Below are 13464 nucleotides of genomic sequence, written 5' to 3'. Positions count from 1 at the left end.
TAATATCATAGCACAACACGTTTGTGGTAATGATGGTGTAAATAAGCCTGCTGTACTTCCAGTCATAAAGAGTATAGCCATATAATTATGTACAGTTAGAAAAGACTCAAGTTAAAAATTTGAAAAATGATGTTGAGGATTCTGACCCCGTGTAGGCCTGGGCTAACAGTTTAACAACGACAAAAAACTTTTAAGTAAAAAAAATCTTTATAACCTTATTCTGTAATATTTTTTCTATTTTAAAGAAAGATGATGTTTTTATACAGCTTGAGCTATGTGTTTGTGTTTTAAGCTAAGTGTTACTACAAAAGAGTCAGAAGGTTAAAAAATTAGTTTACAAAGTAAAAGGTTACAGAAAGGTTAGTTTATTATTGAAGATCTTTTATAATGTAGCCTAAGTGTCTAGAGAGGCTGCAGGGTGTCCAATAATGTCTTAGGTCTTGATATTCACTCATCACTCACGCATTGACTCACCCAGGGCAACTTCCAATGCCACAAGCCCCATTCATGGTAAGAGCTCAATTTAGGTGTCTTGTTTTTACGTTTGTTTTATACTGTGCCTTCTCTATGTCTAGCTATGTTAGATACACAAATACGGGTGTTACAACTGCCTACACTATTCAGTACAGGAACATACTGTAAAGGTTTGTAGCCTAGGAACAATAAGCTGTACCCTACCATTTAGAAGTCTCATAGGGTATACCACCTAGGTTTGTATAAGCACACTCAATGATGTTCGCACAATGAAGAAATCACCTAACACGTTTTTCAGAATTTATAGCCGTCATTAAGTGACAAGTGACTGTAGAGTTTAGTATATAATAAGTGAAAATGCAAAATAAATGATAGAAAATGTTAAGATATCTAGGTGCTATATAAGTAATTTTTTAAATCTTTTGTTCCATGTCCTGTCTTTTAGTGTAGCAATGTTTTAAATGCCATTAAAACTAAACCAGGCCAAAGTTTGCTTTTTCCTCTTTGATGTTAAAAAGAAAAAAAAAAAGGGGAGGGGCAGGAGAGAGGGATATGGGGGGAAGTTGTTCAATGAGCATCAAAGCACAGTATATACAATACCTTATAAGTCAGAGATCTGAAGTCAAATCTCAGCTTTGCTGTTTATTGACTTTAACAGGTAACTAATATCTGAATCTCAGTATTAGCATCTGTGAAACGTATACAATACCTTTCAGGATCTTACACCTAAAGCATTTAGCACAATGCCTGGCATTCATAGGTAATAAAAAATTGCAGCCATTATTGTTATCACTGCCGTGAATTCCTCCAAATATTTATTAAATAACATGGAAATAATGAGCAAAGACTAGGGAAGACAGCACTGTAAGGGATGAGAGAGGAAAAAGAGCTTAAGTCATTGTCCATTTATTCATCATCTACCATCTTGGATGATGCCTAATGACTTAGAGAACTGAATGTGGAGGGAAGTCATTCCAATCCAGAGTCCTGGACCTGACAATGGAGGAGCTATGGGGCAGATGAGCCTAATATTTAATTGTGATACTGCCAGAGTGGTTGACCTTCATAAATAATCTACCTCCTTGTTTTGTGGGGCCAGATTCAAATTTCTTTGTCAGAAACTTAAGCAATTGGTTAACCTATAGGGGTCATTTGAGAAGCTGTGATGTGTTTTCTATATCATGTTTCATAGGTCATTACCAATTAAAAGCATTCTATGAGTAGTCATTATTAAATGTGTGAGACTGTTGATGCATACTAAAATTATGGTAGGTGAGAGATTCCATTAAGGTGCTTATTAATCCCGTGGCATAACAACAGTAAGCAGGAATTTTTAATCCTCAAAAGCTGCTGTTCTGAAGAGAAGTGCAAATAAAGCAGACAATGAGTTATTTAAGCTTCCTTCCCTGTGTCAGTGTGTACTCAAAAAGGCACTATTCATTCTTGAAGTATTCATGACTTAATAATGTTAGTGACAAAGGGCACGTTGTAGACACACAGATGGTGACTTTAGATGTGGTCTGATCCCTATGGATTTAGAATAAGCAAGACTATATAATAGGCATAGCCTCTCATTAAAATTTTCTGAATTGCTCACTAAAACTTTGTTGAATAAAGGGTACGATGTTAGATTATTTCCATATTCACATCCATAGGAAATGGAAATATAGGCTGCTTTTTTGGGCAAAGAACTAGTCGATTGAGATATCTTGTGTTCAAAATGCTTTGGTTCAATTTCATTTTTACCCTGGGATAGACAATTGACCAATTTCACTGTACACATCATATTCAAGGATGTAGTAAAGCAAATCTTCCAAATGTGAGGTAAAATATATTGCACAATGTAACACACATGTGACTGAATTAAGCAGCTTTTAGAGTTTCAGTATCAAAAGGATTAAATGAATCAATGGAAGTACATGTACATGTCTTTTCACAGTAATACAGGAATATGAAAATAATGGGACATAAACTGCAAAGTAATCCTGATAACATATGGAAAAACTTAAAATTCTACTGACTTTTAAAAAGATTTTGTCAAAAAACCTCTTACGTCAATTATAAATGTACAGGGAAATTTAAAATACAGGAAAAATATTTGTTTAGTACATTGAGAATTAAAGTGTTTTATTGTAAAAGTCTTTATTATTATTATTATTATACTTTAAGTTCTAGGGTACATGTGCATAACGTGCAGGTTTGTTACATATGTATACTTGTGCCATGTTGGTGTGCTGCACCCATCACTCGTCAGCACCCATCAACTCGTTATTTACATCAGGTATAACTCCCAATGTAATCCCTCCCCCGTCCCCATGATAGGCCCCGGTGTGTGATGTTCCCCTTCCCCAGTCCAAGTGATCTCATTGTTCAGTTCCCACCTATGAGTGAGAACATGAGGTGTTTGGTTTTCTGTTCTTGTGATAGTTTGCTAAGAATGATGGTTTCCAGCTGCATCCATGTCCCTACAAAGGACACAAACTCATCCTTTTTGATGGCTGCATAGTATTCCATGGTGTATATGTGCCACATTTTCTTAATCCAGTCTGTCACTGATGGACATTTGGGTTGATTCCAAGTCTTTGCCATTGTGAATAGTGCCGCAATAAACACACATGTGCATGTGTCTTTATAGCAGCATGATTTATAATCCTTTGCGTATATACCCAGTAATGGGATGGTTGGGTCATATGGTACATCTAGTTCTAGATCCTTGAGGAATCGCCACACTGTTTTCCATAATGGTTGAACTAGTTTACAATCCCAACAACAGTGTAAAAGTGTTCCTATTTCTCCACATCCTCTCCAGCACCTGTTGTTTCCTGACTTTTTAATGATTGCCATTCTAACTGGTGTGAGATGGTATCTCATTGTGGTTTTGATGTGCATTTCTCTGATGGCCAGTGATGATGAGCATTTTTTCATGTGTCTGTTGGCTGCATGAATGTCTTCTTTTGAGAAATGTCTGTTCATATCCTTTGCCCACTTTTTGATGGGGTTGTTTGTTTTTTCTTGTAAATTTGAGTTCTTTGTAGGTTCTGGATATTAGCCCTTTGTCAGATGAGTAGATTGCAAAAATGTTCTCCCATTCTGTAGGTTGCCTGTTCACTCTGATGGTAGTTTCTTTTGCTGTGCAGAAGCTCTTTAGTTTAATGAGATCCCATTTGTCAATTTTGGCTTTTGCTGCCGTTGCTTTTGGTGTTTTAGACATGAAGTCTTTGCCCATGCCTATGTCCTGAATGGTACTACCTAGGTTTTCCTCTAGGGTTTTTATGGTATTAGGTCTAACATTTAAGTCTCTAATCCATCTTGAATTAATTTTCGTATAAGGAGTAAGGAAAGGATCCAGTTTCAGCTTTCTACTTATGGCTAGCCAATTTTCCCAGCACCATTTATTAAATAGGGAATCCTTTCCCCATTTCTTGTTTCTCTCAGGTTTGTCAAAGATCAGATGGCTATACATGTGTGGTATTATTTCTGAGGACTCTGTTCTGTTCCATTAGTAAAAGTCTTTTTAACAGTAGTTTGAACAGTGTTTGCCTTTTTCTTCTCGTCGTATAGTAAGGGATGAACAGCTTTTCTATGCGTTGGAAATAGATCCAAACTTAGGACTATGACAATCCACCAGCATTGTAATCCTTTCAGCTTTTTATGTCATCACCTATCTGAGAGTTCCCTAAATGTGAGCTTTTCTCCATGTAAATTTTGCTCGGATGTCTGTATCTTTCTCCTCACTTATGCCAATAAGCCCAACTTCAGTAATCTGCTTGGATGCTTATCTAGAATCTTTCCAAGGGCAGTAGTGTCAACATTCCAAGGGTCAGTAATTGCTTAGATTAACTCATTTGCATTGTATGCATGTTTCACTCTAGCATTATCGCTTTTCCTTTCCTTGCTGAGCTTTCATCTTTCTGGGCCAACTCCATCTTTTGATTATCCAGGTTTGTAAAATAATTGCATGGGTTTACAACTGGGAAACAAAGTGGCCACACTTTGGTCACTGTGTACCTGTTCACACACAGACAACAATCACCTACTTTGAAAGAAGAGACTGGTCACTAATGATAGGTGTCTGCTATCCACATAGTGATTAAGTGGACTACATAATTAGCTTGTGAATTTGTCCTTTATGCAATTACACACATTTAATACACCATGGTAACTGAAATTTGAACTGGTCAGAGGGATACTAATGTTGCTTAAACTGTGGAAGCAACTACTGTCAGACTGTTTAATCAACAAATATTTAATTGTCCATGTAATGCACATCAAAGTGTTGCATGAATGAGAAGTATCGATTATTAATAATAAAGGCGTTCTGTTATGGAATACAACTAAGGAGAAAAATCTGCATAATTAACTATAATACTAGCTATAGCATGAGTACTAGACAGCGGTATAAACATAAGGCCATGAAAGCAGAATCGTGTAGTTCCAAAGTGAAAATTCTAAATAGCATGACTATTAAGCAATAAGAGCAATGATAATCAATACTTTCTAGCCCATTGTTTCTAACCCAGACTTTTCAGAAAATTTATGTTCTGCATTGCACTTTAGGGTTGTACTACCTTACACAGCCAGTTCTCAAGATTGTATTTGATCTTATTGAAGAGTAAATTTTGTCTTAGAAAAGGAAATATTTATTTTGAGAAACTAGTAAATGTTTCCACCCAGGAGGTTTCAGAAAAGTATTCAGGCACTGCTGAGTACATAAGCAAGATTTTTAAATCCTCTGCCCCTGACATCAATGCAACCCTCAATATCTTATTAGAAAACACACACACAGGTAGGGTATATAAATGGAAGACCGCAGATAAGCAATTTGAGAAAGGAAAAACTTACACTGTATACGTTTAGCGTCCCTTCTCTTAAAGGTTTTAGGCACATTTCTTCAGATGTTACTTGTCTTAAAACAGCTAAGTCTTCCTTCATAACTAAGGACACCAAACCGAAACTCATATTGCCCTACTTAGAATGTTATGGGCAGGTGCAGCATTTTCAGATCTCACAATCCAGGTTCATACGTGCTGCTAGAAAATTACTCATTTCTTAAGGTTTTGTTCTGCTCACATTGAAGCTTTGGCTCAAAGCTCTATTCTCGGCTGGGCACGGCAGCTCATGCCCACAATTCCAGCACTTTGGGAGGCCCAGGCGTGCTGGCACACACTTCTAGTTGCAGGTACTTGGGAAGCTGAGGTGGGAGAATCACCTGAGCCCTACAAATCGAGCCTGGAGTGTGCTATGATTACACCACTGCACTCCAGCTTGAGCAATAGAGCAAGACCCTGTCTCAAAAAAAAAAAAAAAAAGAAACCTGTCTCCCAAAAGCAGGCTATAATCGTGACTTCAGTAGTACAAAGAGTAAAAGATAAAGGTATGACCTCTTTCTCCTGGTGGTAGTCTCCCTGGCATGGGGGAGGAAGGAAAGAAAAAAGATGACTCCATTTGTACTTCAGTGGTGACCTTTAGTGGTGAGGGGTCATTGTCTATTTGGTTAGTGTGAAGGGTTGTTCTAAAATTCTTATGTCCAAAGCGACCACTTTCTATCTTCCAGTCCTTTTATCATCAAAATGGCTGTGCCAAAGAGAGAGGCCCTTGTGGTGAACTGGCTCATCTCAGCAGGTTCCCTTGAAAGGTTCTGGCCCAAATCCTGATGATTCTCTCAAGATAGAAACTGAAAGTCTTTCGGAATCTTTGGCTCTGGGCTTTCAGCATTAGCCTTCATTGTTATGAAATAAGATCTGTATTAATCTAATATATTGCAAATGAGATTGCAAAAGTTACAATTTCTATGGGTAGAAATTAAAATTGCACATAACTTTGACAAAAATACTATGCTTTTAAAAACTATACTGTAGATAAACTTGTAGCATAATAATTATAGTTTATAATAAGGAATTAAAAACAATTGAAATATGGTTACATTATATATTCATGTAATGGATTAAATGTCAAACATTAATGTTTTGTTTTCCAAGCATGTAGTCATTGAACATTTACCACTGAACTGGAACGACCTCCATGATAAATTTTTACATTAAAAGATAAAGGCCTGGTAACAAATAGAGCATGTGCTTCAGTTTGGGGAAAAAGTTGTATGTTCCTAAGTGATATGTTAATGCGAACATAGTAAGAGGTTGGTATTATCCTCATTTAAGAAATAGGATCATAGAAGCAGTGGTGGCTTACTGTGATTTGAACTCACGTTTATCTGAACCCAAATCACAGGCCCTTTCCAATACAGTAAGTTTAACCCCTGACTAATCTTTCCCAGGATAGAGTTGACTTTTAAAAATGCTATTGGTATACCCTGCAAATACATTACAACAACTTATTTACATGTGGGTCTCCCCTGGCCAACTATGAGTTTCCTGAAGGTAGGTACCCTACAAAGCTACCTTTCTGTTCCCAGTGCTCTGGTATGGCACATTGTAGAAAAGTTCTTAAAGTAATAAAAAGCAATGGTGCATCCTTGTGTGTAAGCAATGAATATAAGTTCATTAAGCGGCTAGGAAATCAACTGAAGTTCTTTGATCCATCAAAGCAGTAACAGAATGTCTTAGGATTTCTGCAGACCAAATGAAATTTTAGTTCAGTGGGGTAATTATTACATCTAAGCCTCAAACTTACCTATCAAACCTAAGTGAATATTATGCTATGAATGAACAATTCATTTCCAGTAATTTTATGTCTCATGCATAGAATGAAATTGTCCATTATTAACTAGTCTGAAAGTTCAGGCCAGTAAACCTCTGCTTATTTTCAGGTCTTTCCTCCAAAGATGCCGTGGGTCAGATATCTGTTCATGTGGACATCACAGCCACCCCTGGAACGAGCGATCATAAAGTCACTGTGAAAGGTATGCTTCAGGTCTAGATACATCAAAACAGCAATGCATCTTCTCTTGCATTTTTAAGTTTTATAAAATATGCATAATTATTTTAGGGCATGCTCAGAATTTCCTAATGAAACCCAAGCTTTTGATTTAAAATAGACAAATATCAGTGGCACTAATATTTAGCATGCATTATTCAAAACACATAAATACACTGATTAAACATCCAAACTAACTTTATCAGATATTTATTTTGTGGTTGGTGCCATGATATTCATTGAAAACTTGTACTTTAAATATTAAGTCAGTATGTTCTTAACTATTCACAAAACCTACTTCTTTTTCTATGATTTCCAACAATTGGCTTACAGTTTTTTATAATGAGTGGCTCGATTTGTTGGTTTTATATTGTAAAAGCAGCCTGAATGCAGGGGTAATTTCAAAGATGAAATTAAAGGATTAACATTTTGTTCACAATGCACTCGTTCTATTTTTATATTAGTCACTTCGAGCAAAACCAGGGTTGCCCAATATATTTCAGAATTATATTACACATTGTATCCTTACATCATGAAAGTAAAATATTTTACAAAAGATTATGTACAGTACTATATACTGTCAATTTCCTTAAATATTTTTGAAAAATGTGTTGCCAACATGTGAAAGTTTAATGAATCTTTTGCAGTAGTGATTTTAATTAGAAGACTTCGCTTGAGGATGAGCAAAGGGATTTACACATGAGAATGTTCATTTAGTAATTTTTTTATGATGACTGAAATTTAAAAACAGTTATAATATCTAACAAGTGACTGGCTTAATATAGGATGAAATAGCCACAGAGCAAAATATTAGTAGCAATTGAAAAAATATATAATGAATTAGAAATAGACTTAAAAAAATAAAACTATAAGATTGCAACACATTATAATATCATTTTGTATATAAAGTAACTAAATATTGAAAGCATACAATCCAAAATATTGTCATTGACTGGTAAATTTATAGATTTTATCTATTTCCTGATGAGCATATCTTAATTTTCAATATGAACAACACCATGTTTTTACAGGAGGAGCAGAGCGGTAACTTTTCATTAGTAACAGATGTCATTTTAATTGCAGCTAACTTTTCACCAGTCACACAGCTTGAAGCTGAAAAGCTCCATCAAGTGTGCATTCCAGAAAGAAAATTGTGTTTTATTGGAGTCCAGTGTCTTGTCATTGGGGTTAGGGCAGTATTATTAACTTGTGACTTCATAAATCACTTTTTAAAATGCACTCTAAATTTCCACACATTTGTTTGCTAAAATGTGATACTTCCTTTCCTCTTTTAGTGATTGCCATTAATGACCTAAACTGGCAGACCACAGCCATGTTCCGCCCCTTTGTGGAAGTTTGTATACTGGGACCAAACCTTGGAGACAAGAAGAGAAAGCAAGGCACAAAAACAAAAAGCAACACGTGGTCACCAAAATACAATGAAACATTTCAGTTGTAAGTCATAAACCCACCTTACTTATTCCTCTAGGCAATAGTTATTGTACAGCTGACCTTACTGAGGGATTCGGAGTGGGAAGGGCTAAGGAAAATGAAGAAGGCTCTGTTTTTAGTTCCCTTCGATTCATTCGATATCTGTTCAGTGCCTACCATGTATCACCCAATGTTATAGTCTTTAGGTGTATGTATCATAGTAGGTGTCTGAATAAATCTTTTGCAGTACACTCATGTAAGTTACTTTCTACAGATGAGGAATGTATGACACAATCACAAAATATTTGTCATACGGCATTAAATACTATATGCGGAAGTATGCGGTAAGTGCTATGACTAGCTGCTTTGCCTGGGAGGTCAGGGAAGCCTCTCTGAGCATGTGACTTTTAAACTGAAACCTGTACAAATAAAAAGTCAACCAGACATGGGAAAGCAGAACATTTCAGACCAAGTGAAATAGCCAGTACAACGACTCTAAGGCAAGAACAAGTCGGGGATATTTAACAAGCAGCACGTCATAGATAAAGGAGTGAGATCCAGTTACTTTGGAGAGGAGGTCAAGGTACAGATTCCGTGTCACGCAGGGCTATGCAATTCTAAATTCAATAGGTGGTCCACTGAAGGGTTTTCAAATGAAGAGATGAACAATATGATTTACATCTTTGTTTCTTGTGTACAGAAATAATTATATGGTGGCAAGACCAAATATGTAAAGGTCAGTTAGAAGGCTATTGCAATAGTCCAGGCAATAGCTATTAGTGACTAACCAGATCGTAGTAGGGAAATAGATGGGGAAGATTCTCTATCATGTGTGGAAAGTAGATTCTTGCCATAGGCTAGAGGTAGAACATGAAAGAGAAATTCCCAAGAACGCTCAACTTAGAGTAAATCAAAATGAGCTTACTTACAAAGGAATTCACAAAGGGGTTAAGTGTAGTGAAATTTCAGTAATAATGGGACCTGGGGCTAATAGTAACCAGACCATTACCATGCTTATGCCTGAAAAGAGTAAAGAGTCATTACTAAAATTAGGAAAGTGAAAACTTGATGTATACTCAGCCCTCAGCTGCCTTGAAAGCGGCAGTGACATTCCATGGAGGGCAACAGCCTACTGGAGGCAGCCTCACAGGCAAAGAGCCAGGGAAATAAAGACTCTGACTTTACTCTCCTCACTGCCAATCTCTTCATGGGGTTCCCTTTTGGCCAAAATCTACTGGAAGCAAGAAGAAACCCTACTGAGGCAGTCCCAACAGATGAGTTTTCCTATTGCAAACAGCAAAAAGTAGGATGGATCCACAGGGGGCAAGTGGGAGATACCTGGCACTGAATGAAATCAAGGATGACCCCTAATTTTTGCCATAAGTAGTTGGGAAGATAGTAATTTACCAAGATGGAAGATGATAAAAATGTTTTAAATCTATTAATTTGGAGATGGCTGTTAGACTCTCAAGGGATGTCATTTAATTCAAGAAATACTCTAACCTAGGAATGGATACATAGAGAAGTTACAAGGCCTAGGACAAAGCCCTAAGGATTTACACGCCAAAACAGTCCCTTACAGGTTTTTTGTTCATGATTTCCTGTAGTCGTTTCAGCACTCTGCTCTGAATATTTCATCCTCTTATCACTTAATAAAACTGAAGTATCCTACTCTCTCAAAAGGGTCCTAATAGATCACATTTCCTGCTAATAAACCAGCTTACAACATTTCACTATCTACTTCTCCACCTTACACAAAAACCTGGACCCAACTAAAGTTTCTTGTTAGTAAAGGCAGCATTTTGAATTCAAGAGATCTGGTTCCCATGATATTTTGCTCTTCTACTCTTACCCCTAGGCTTCCATTTTCTTTCACATTATTTCAGATACTCCCTAAAGCACAAAGTTTAGTTACCAGTGTTTCGTTACCAGTGTTTCCTGGAAATGACAGTTTGACTCTGCAAAATGTTTCATCAGAAAAAAGTCACCTGTAAAAGGAAGGGATTTGGAAGCTGGTACTGCTGAGGGCTAGATGTACAGTCATTAGAAAGTCAAGAATATGAAAAAGAATGAACACAAATAAGGGGGTGGAGGAAGACTGTCTACTATATCACCACTGGGCCTTCCTTATTATGTTGACTGACAACCTGTCTTAGGTGGCTGTGAGGAGAGGCCACACACTTGACAGGTCTGTTACCCTAGGAAAGAATTGGCATTGAATCACCAGGCTCTGCTGGAATTGATTTACTCTGGAGATTTGTATCCAATTTAGCATATTGTGAATAGTGCTTGATGGGCTGTGCAGTGTATTCCCCTGAGAAAAGACTCCTAGCTGTAAGAGCTTGTTCAGGATTTGGAGGTAAAGTGATAGTAGTAACTGATATTGACATGGCATAGAAATTCTACCAAGAGGTACCCATTACCCTGGCCTAGCCCCCATGACTCCTGTCCAACTCCACTGTACCTGCAATCAGGAGACACTGCCTCTACTGATTAATTCCCATTTTTTGTCTAGGGGAAAAAGTAATTTTAAAATTAGCCTTCTAAGTCAAATTTAAAGGGTTACAATACACTGATATTCTATTTGCCAACATAATAATCAGATCCAACTGTAAACAGTTTTCAGCAGTATTTGAGAACCGTATTGATGCCTAGTGGAAGTAAAATTTTTGCTCAAAATTTGTATTTTTAATCCACACAGCATTCTGGGAAAGGAAAATCGACCAGGGGCTTATGAACTTCATCTCTCAGTTAAGGATTACTGCTTTGCCAGAGAAGATCGAATTATCGGAATGACAGTCATTCAGCTACAGAACATAGCAGAAAAGGGAAGCTATGGGGCATGGTATCCTCTTCTGAAAAATATCTTTATGGATGAAACTGGTTTGACTATCCTTAGAATACTCTCTCAGAGGACCAGTGATGATGTGGCTAGAGAATTTGTAAGACTTAAATCTGAAACAAGATCTCCTGAAGAGAGTGCTTGAAACAAACACTGCAAGCTAAATTCATAACTATAATTGTTTGACTACTGCATGCATGTGCATATACATGGGAATGTTTATTTCACTACATTTCAATGTTTGCCAGTACTCATGTACGATGTCTACAAGGTATGTAAAAAAAACCTGCTGAACTTTTATATAAATTCTGGTCTTCGGGAAATAAGTGTTCCAATGAAGTGCCAAAATTATGATGTAAAGTGAAATATCAAGAACACCTTTTAACATGTTTATTTTGTTTCTTTACCTATTTCACATTCACGAAACATAATTTTAAAAACTAGTCTTTTGGGTTCGCCCATCAGTTGTCTTTGTTAAATTAGTTTATATTGCCCATAGATCAGAAAACATGTATTACTCAATTTCCATTTTATTTACTTACCTCATTATAGATGTCTTACAAATACCCTTTTCTACCATAACTAGAAATGCAGTCACTTCTAGAAAGCATTTGTAATTTTATAGTTGCAGATATATTGTGATTTTTGCATACAAATTAAAATAGAAAAGGTGGGAAATATTTTCTGCTGACCGGTTTCCAACCTTTCTGAAATATCACTGTGAAGAAATGCTGTTAAAGCAGACTTACACAAAGCAATGCTAGAGTTTGTTAACAATGTTTGATATATATTGACAAAAAACTTTGTTCTTTACAACTGCCAAGGTCACATCACATTTGTAAAAATGGTAAGTTAATGCATTTGTCATATACTGTTATGTCTTAGCTTTACCGTATTTCATTCTTTAAAAAGTCATTGGGTTAATGGTTTAGAAATGGGATGGAAGGTTCATTGAAAAATACCTGTAAGTAACTATCTTGTTAATATCTTCCATCTGACAGTTATGACTCTATAATCAGTTCAATGCTTTCTTTTTAAAAATACTCAATGATTAGTATTGAATGCAATATTCCTATATATTGTACTGATGCCAAAAGTCATGCTTTCATCCATTTAGTGAAAAAATAGTAAAATTAAGTCGGAAGAAATTGCTTACAATTTTGTAATTTGTATTTATACGCCCCAAATGCATCAAATGCAGTAGGAGAATAATATAATACAGCTTGGTACCTAAATATAGCTAAGTTGGTTTTTGAATATAAAAGTTTATGAATATTTGCATTTTCTGTATTTTTATGATTTGACTTTTTAGAGTCTATGCCAAAATATATGGCTGTAAAACAGTACTTTGTAATTATAACTTATGGTCATAACTGTTAGTGGACTACTTACAGAAGCAAGAGCCTGTTATAATGACTGTACTTTGTGAACAGGCTGATCTGATATGTTAAGTACAGAAGTGCTTAGTATCATGACTGTCAGAACCATTCTGCTACTGAGTGAGTGTGAAATCACAGACCAGTGATGTTGGCTAATTCACGTTAAACTGTTAGGCCATTGCTTTGTTAATGACTTCTCTAAATGCATAGTGTGATGCGATCCTCTGGCATATGCTTTAATAAATGGATGTATATTGAGCACATGCAGCACTGTATTGTATCTTCTGCCTTTTTATTTCATTTTTGCAACTTCATCTCATTAGTTAGGAATAAAACCTCCAGGCTCTTTTGACCATATGTAATAGTCTTCTTATCTGGTTCTAACATCTCATTAAAAGTTTAGATGTCAGAATGGCGATTATTAAAAAGTCAGACAATAACAGATGCTGGCAAGGTTGTGAAGAA

General features: G+C 36.3%; 1 protein-coding gene across 1 annotated transcript in view; it reads left to right on the top strand.

Moving 5' to 3' along the window:
* LOC105490028 (unc-13 homolog C) overlaps positions 1-13257 on the top strand; it is a 699235-nt gene extending 685978 nt beyond the window's left edge. Inside the window, exons 30-32 of the mRNA XM_011755257.3 lie at positions 7241-7333; positions 8643-8802; positions 11480-13257. Of these exons, the coding sequence (XP_011753559.2) occupies positions 7241-7333; positions 8643-8802; positions 11480-11765 (539 nt within the window). The 3' untranslated portion in view covers positions 11766-13257. The remainder of the gene's footprint in view (positions 1-7240; positions 7334-8642; positions 8803-11479) is intronic.
* Positions 13258-13464: the final 207 nt, after the last annotated feature.

This window comes from Macaca nemestrina, chromosome 7 (genome assembly GCF_043159975.1).
Source record: "Macaca nemestrina isolate mMacNem1 chromosome 7, mMacNem.hap1, whole genome shotgun sequence".
NCBI lineage: Eukaryota > Metazoa > Chordata > Mammalia > Primates > Cercopithecidae > Macaca > Macaca nemestrina.
The sequence above is the reverse complement of the archived record's forward strand: the minus strand, read 5'-3'. Positions and strand labels throughout refer to the sequence as shown.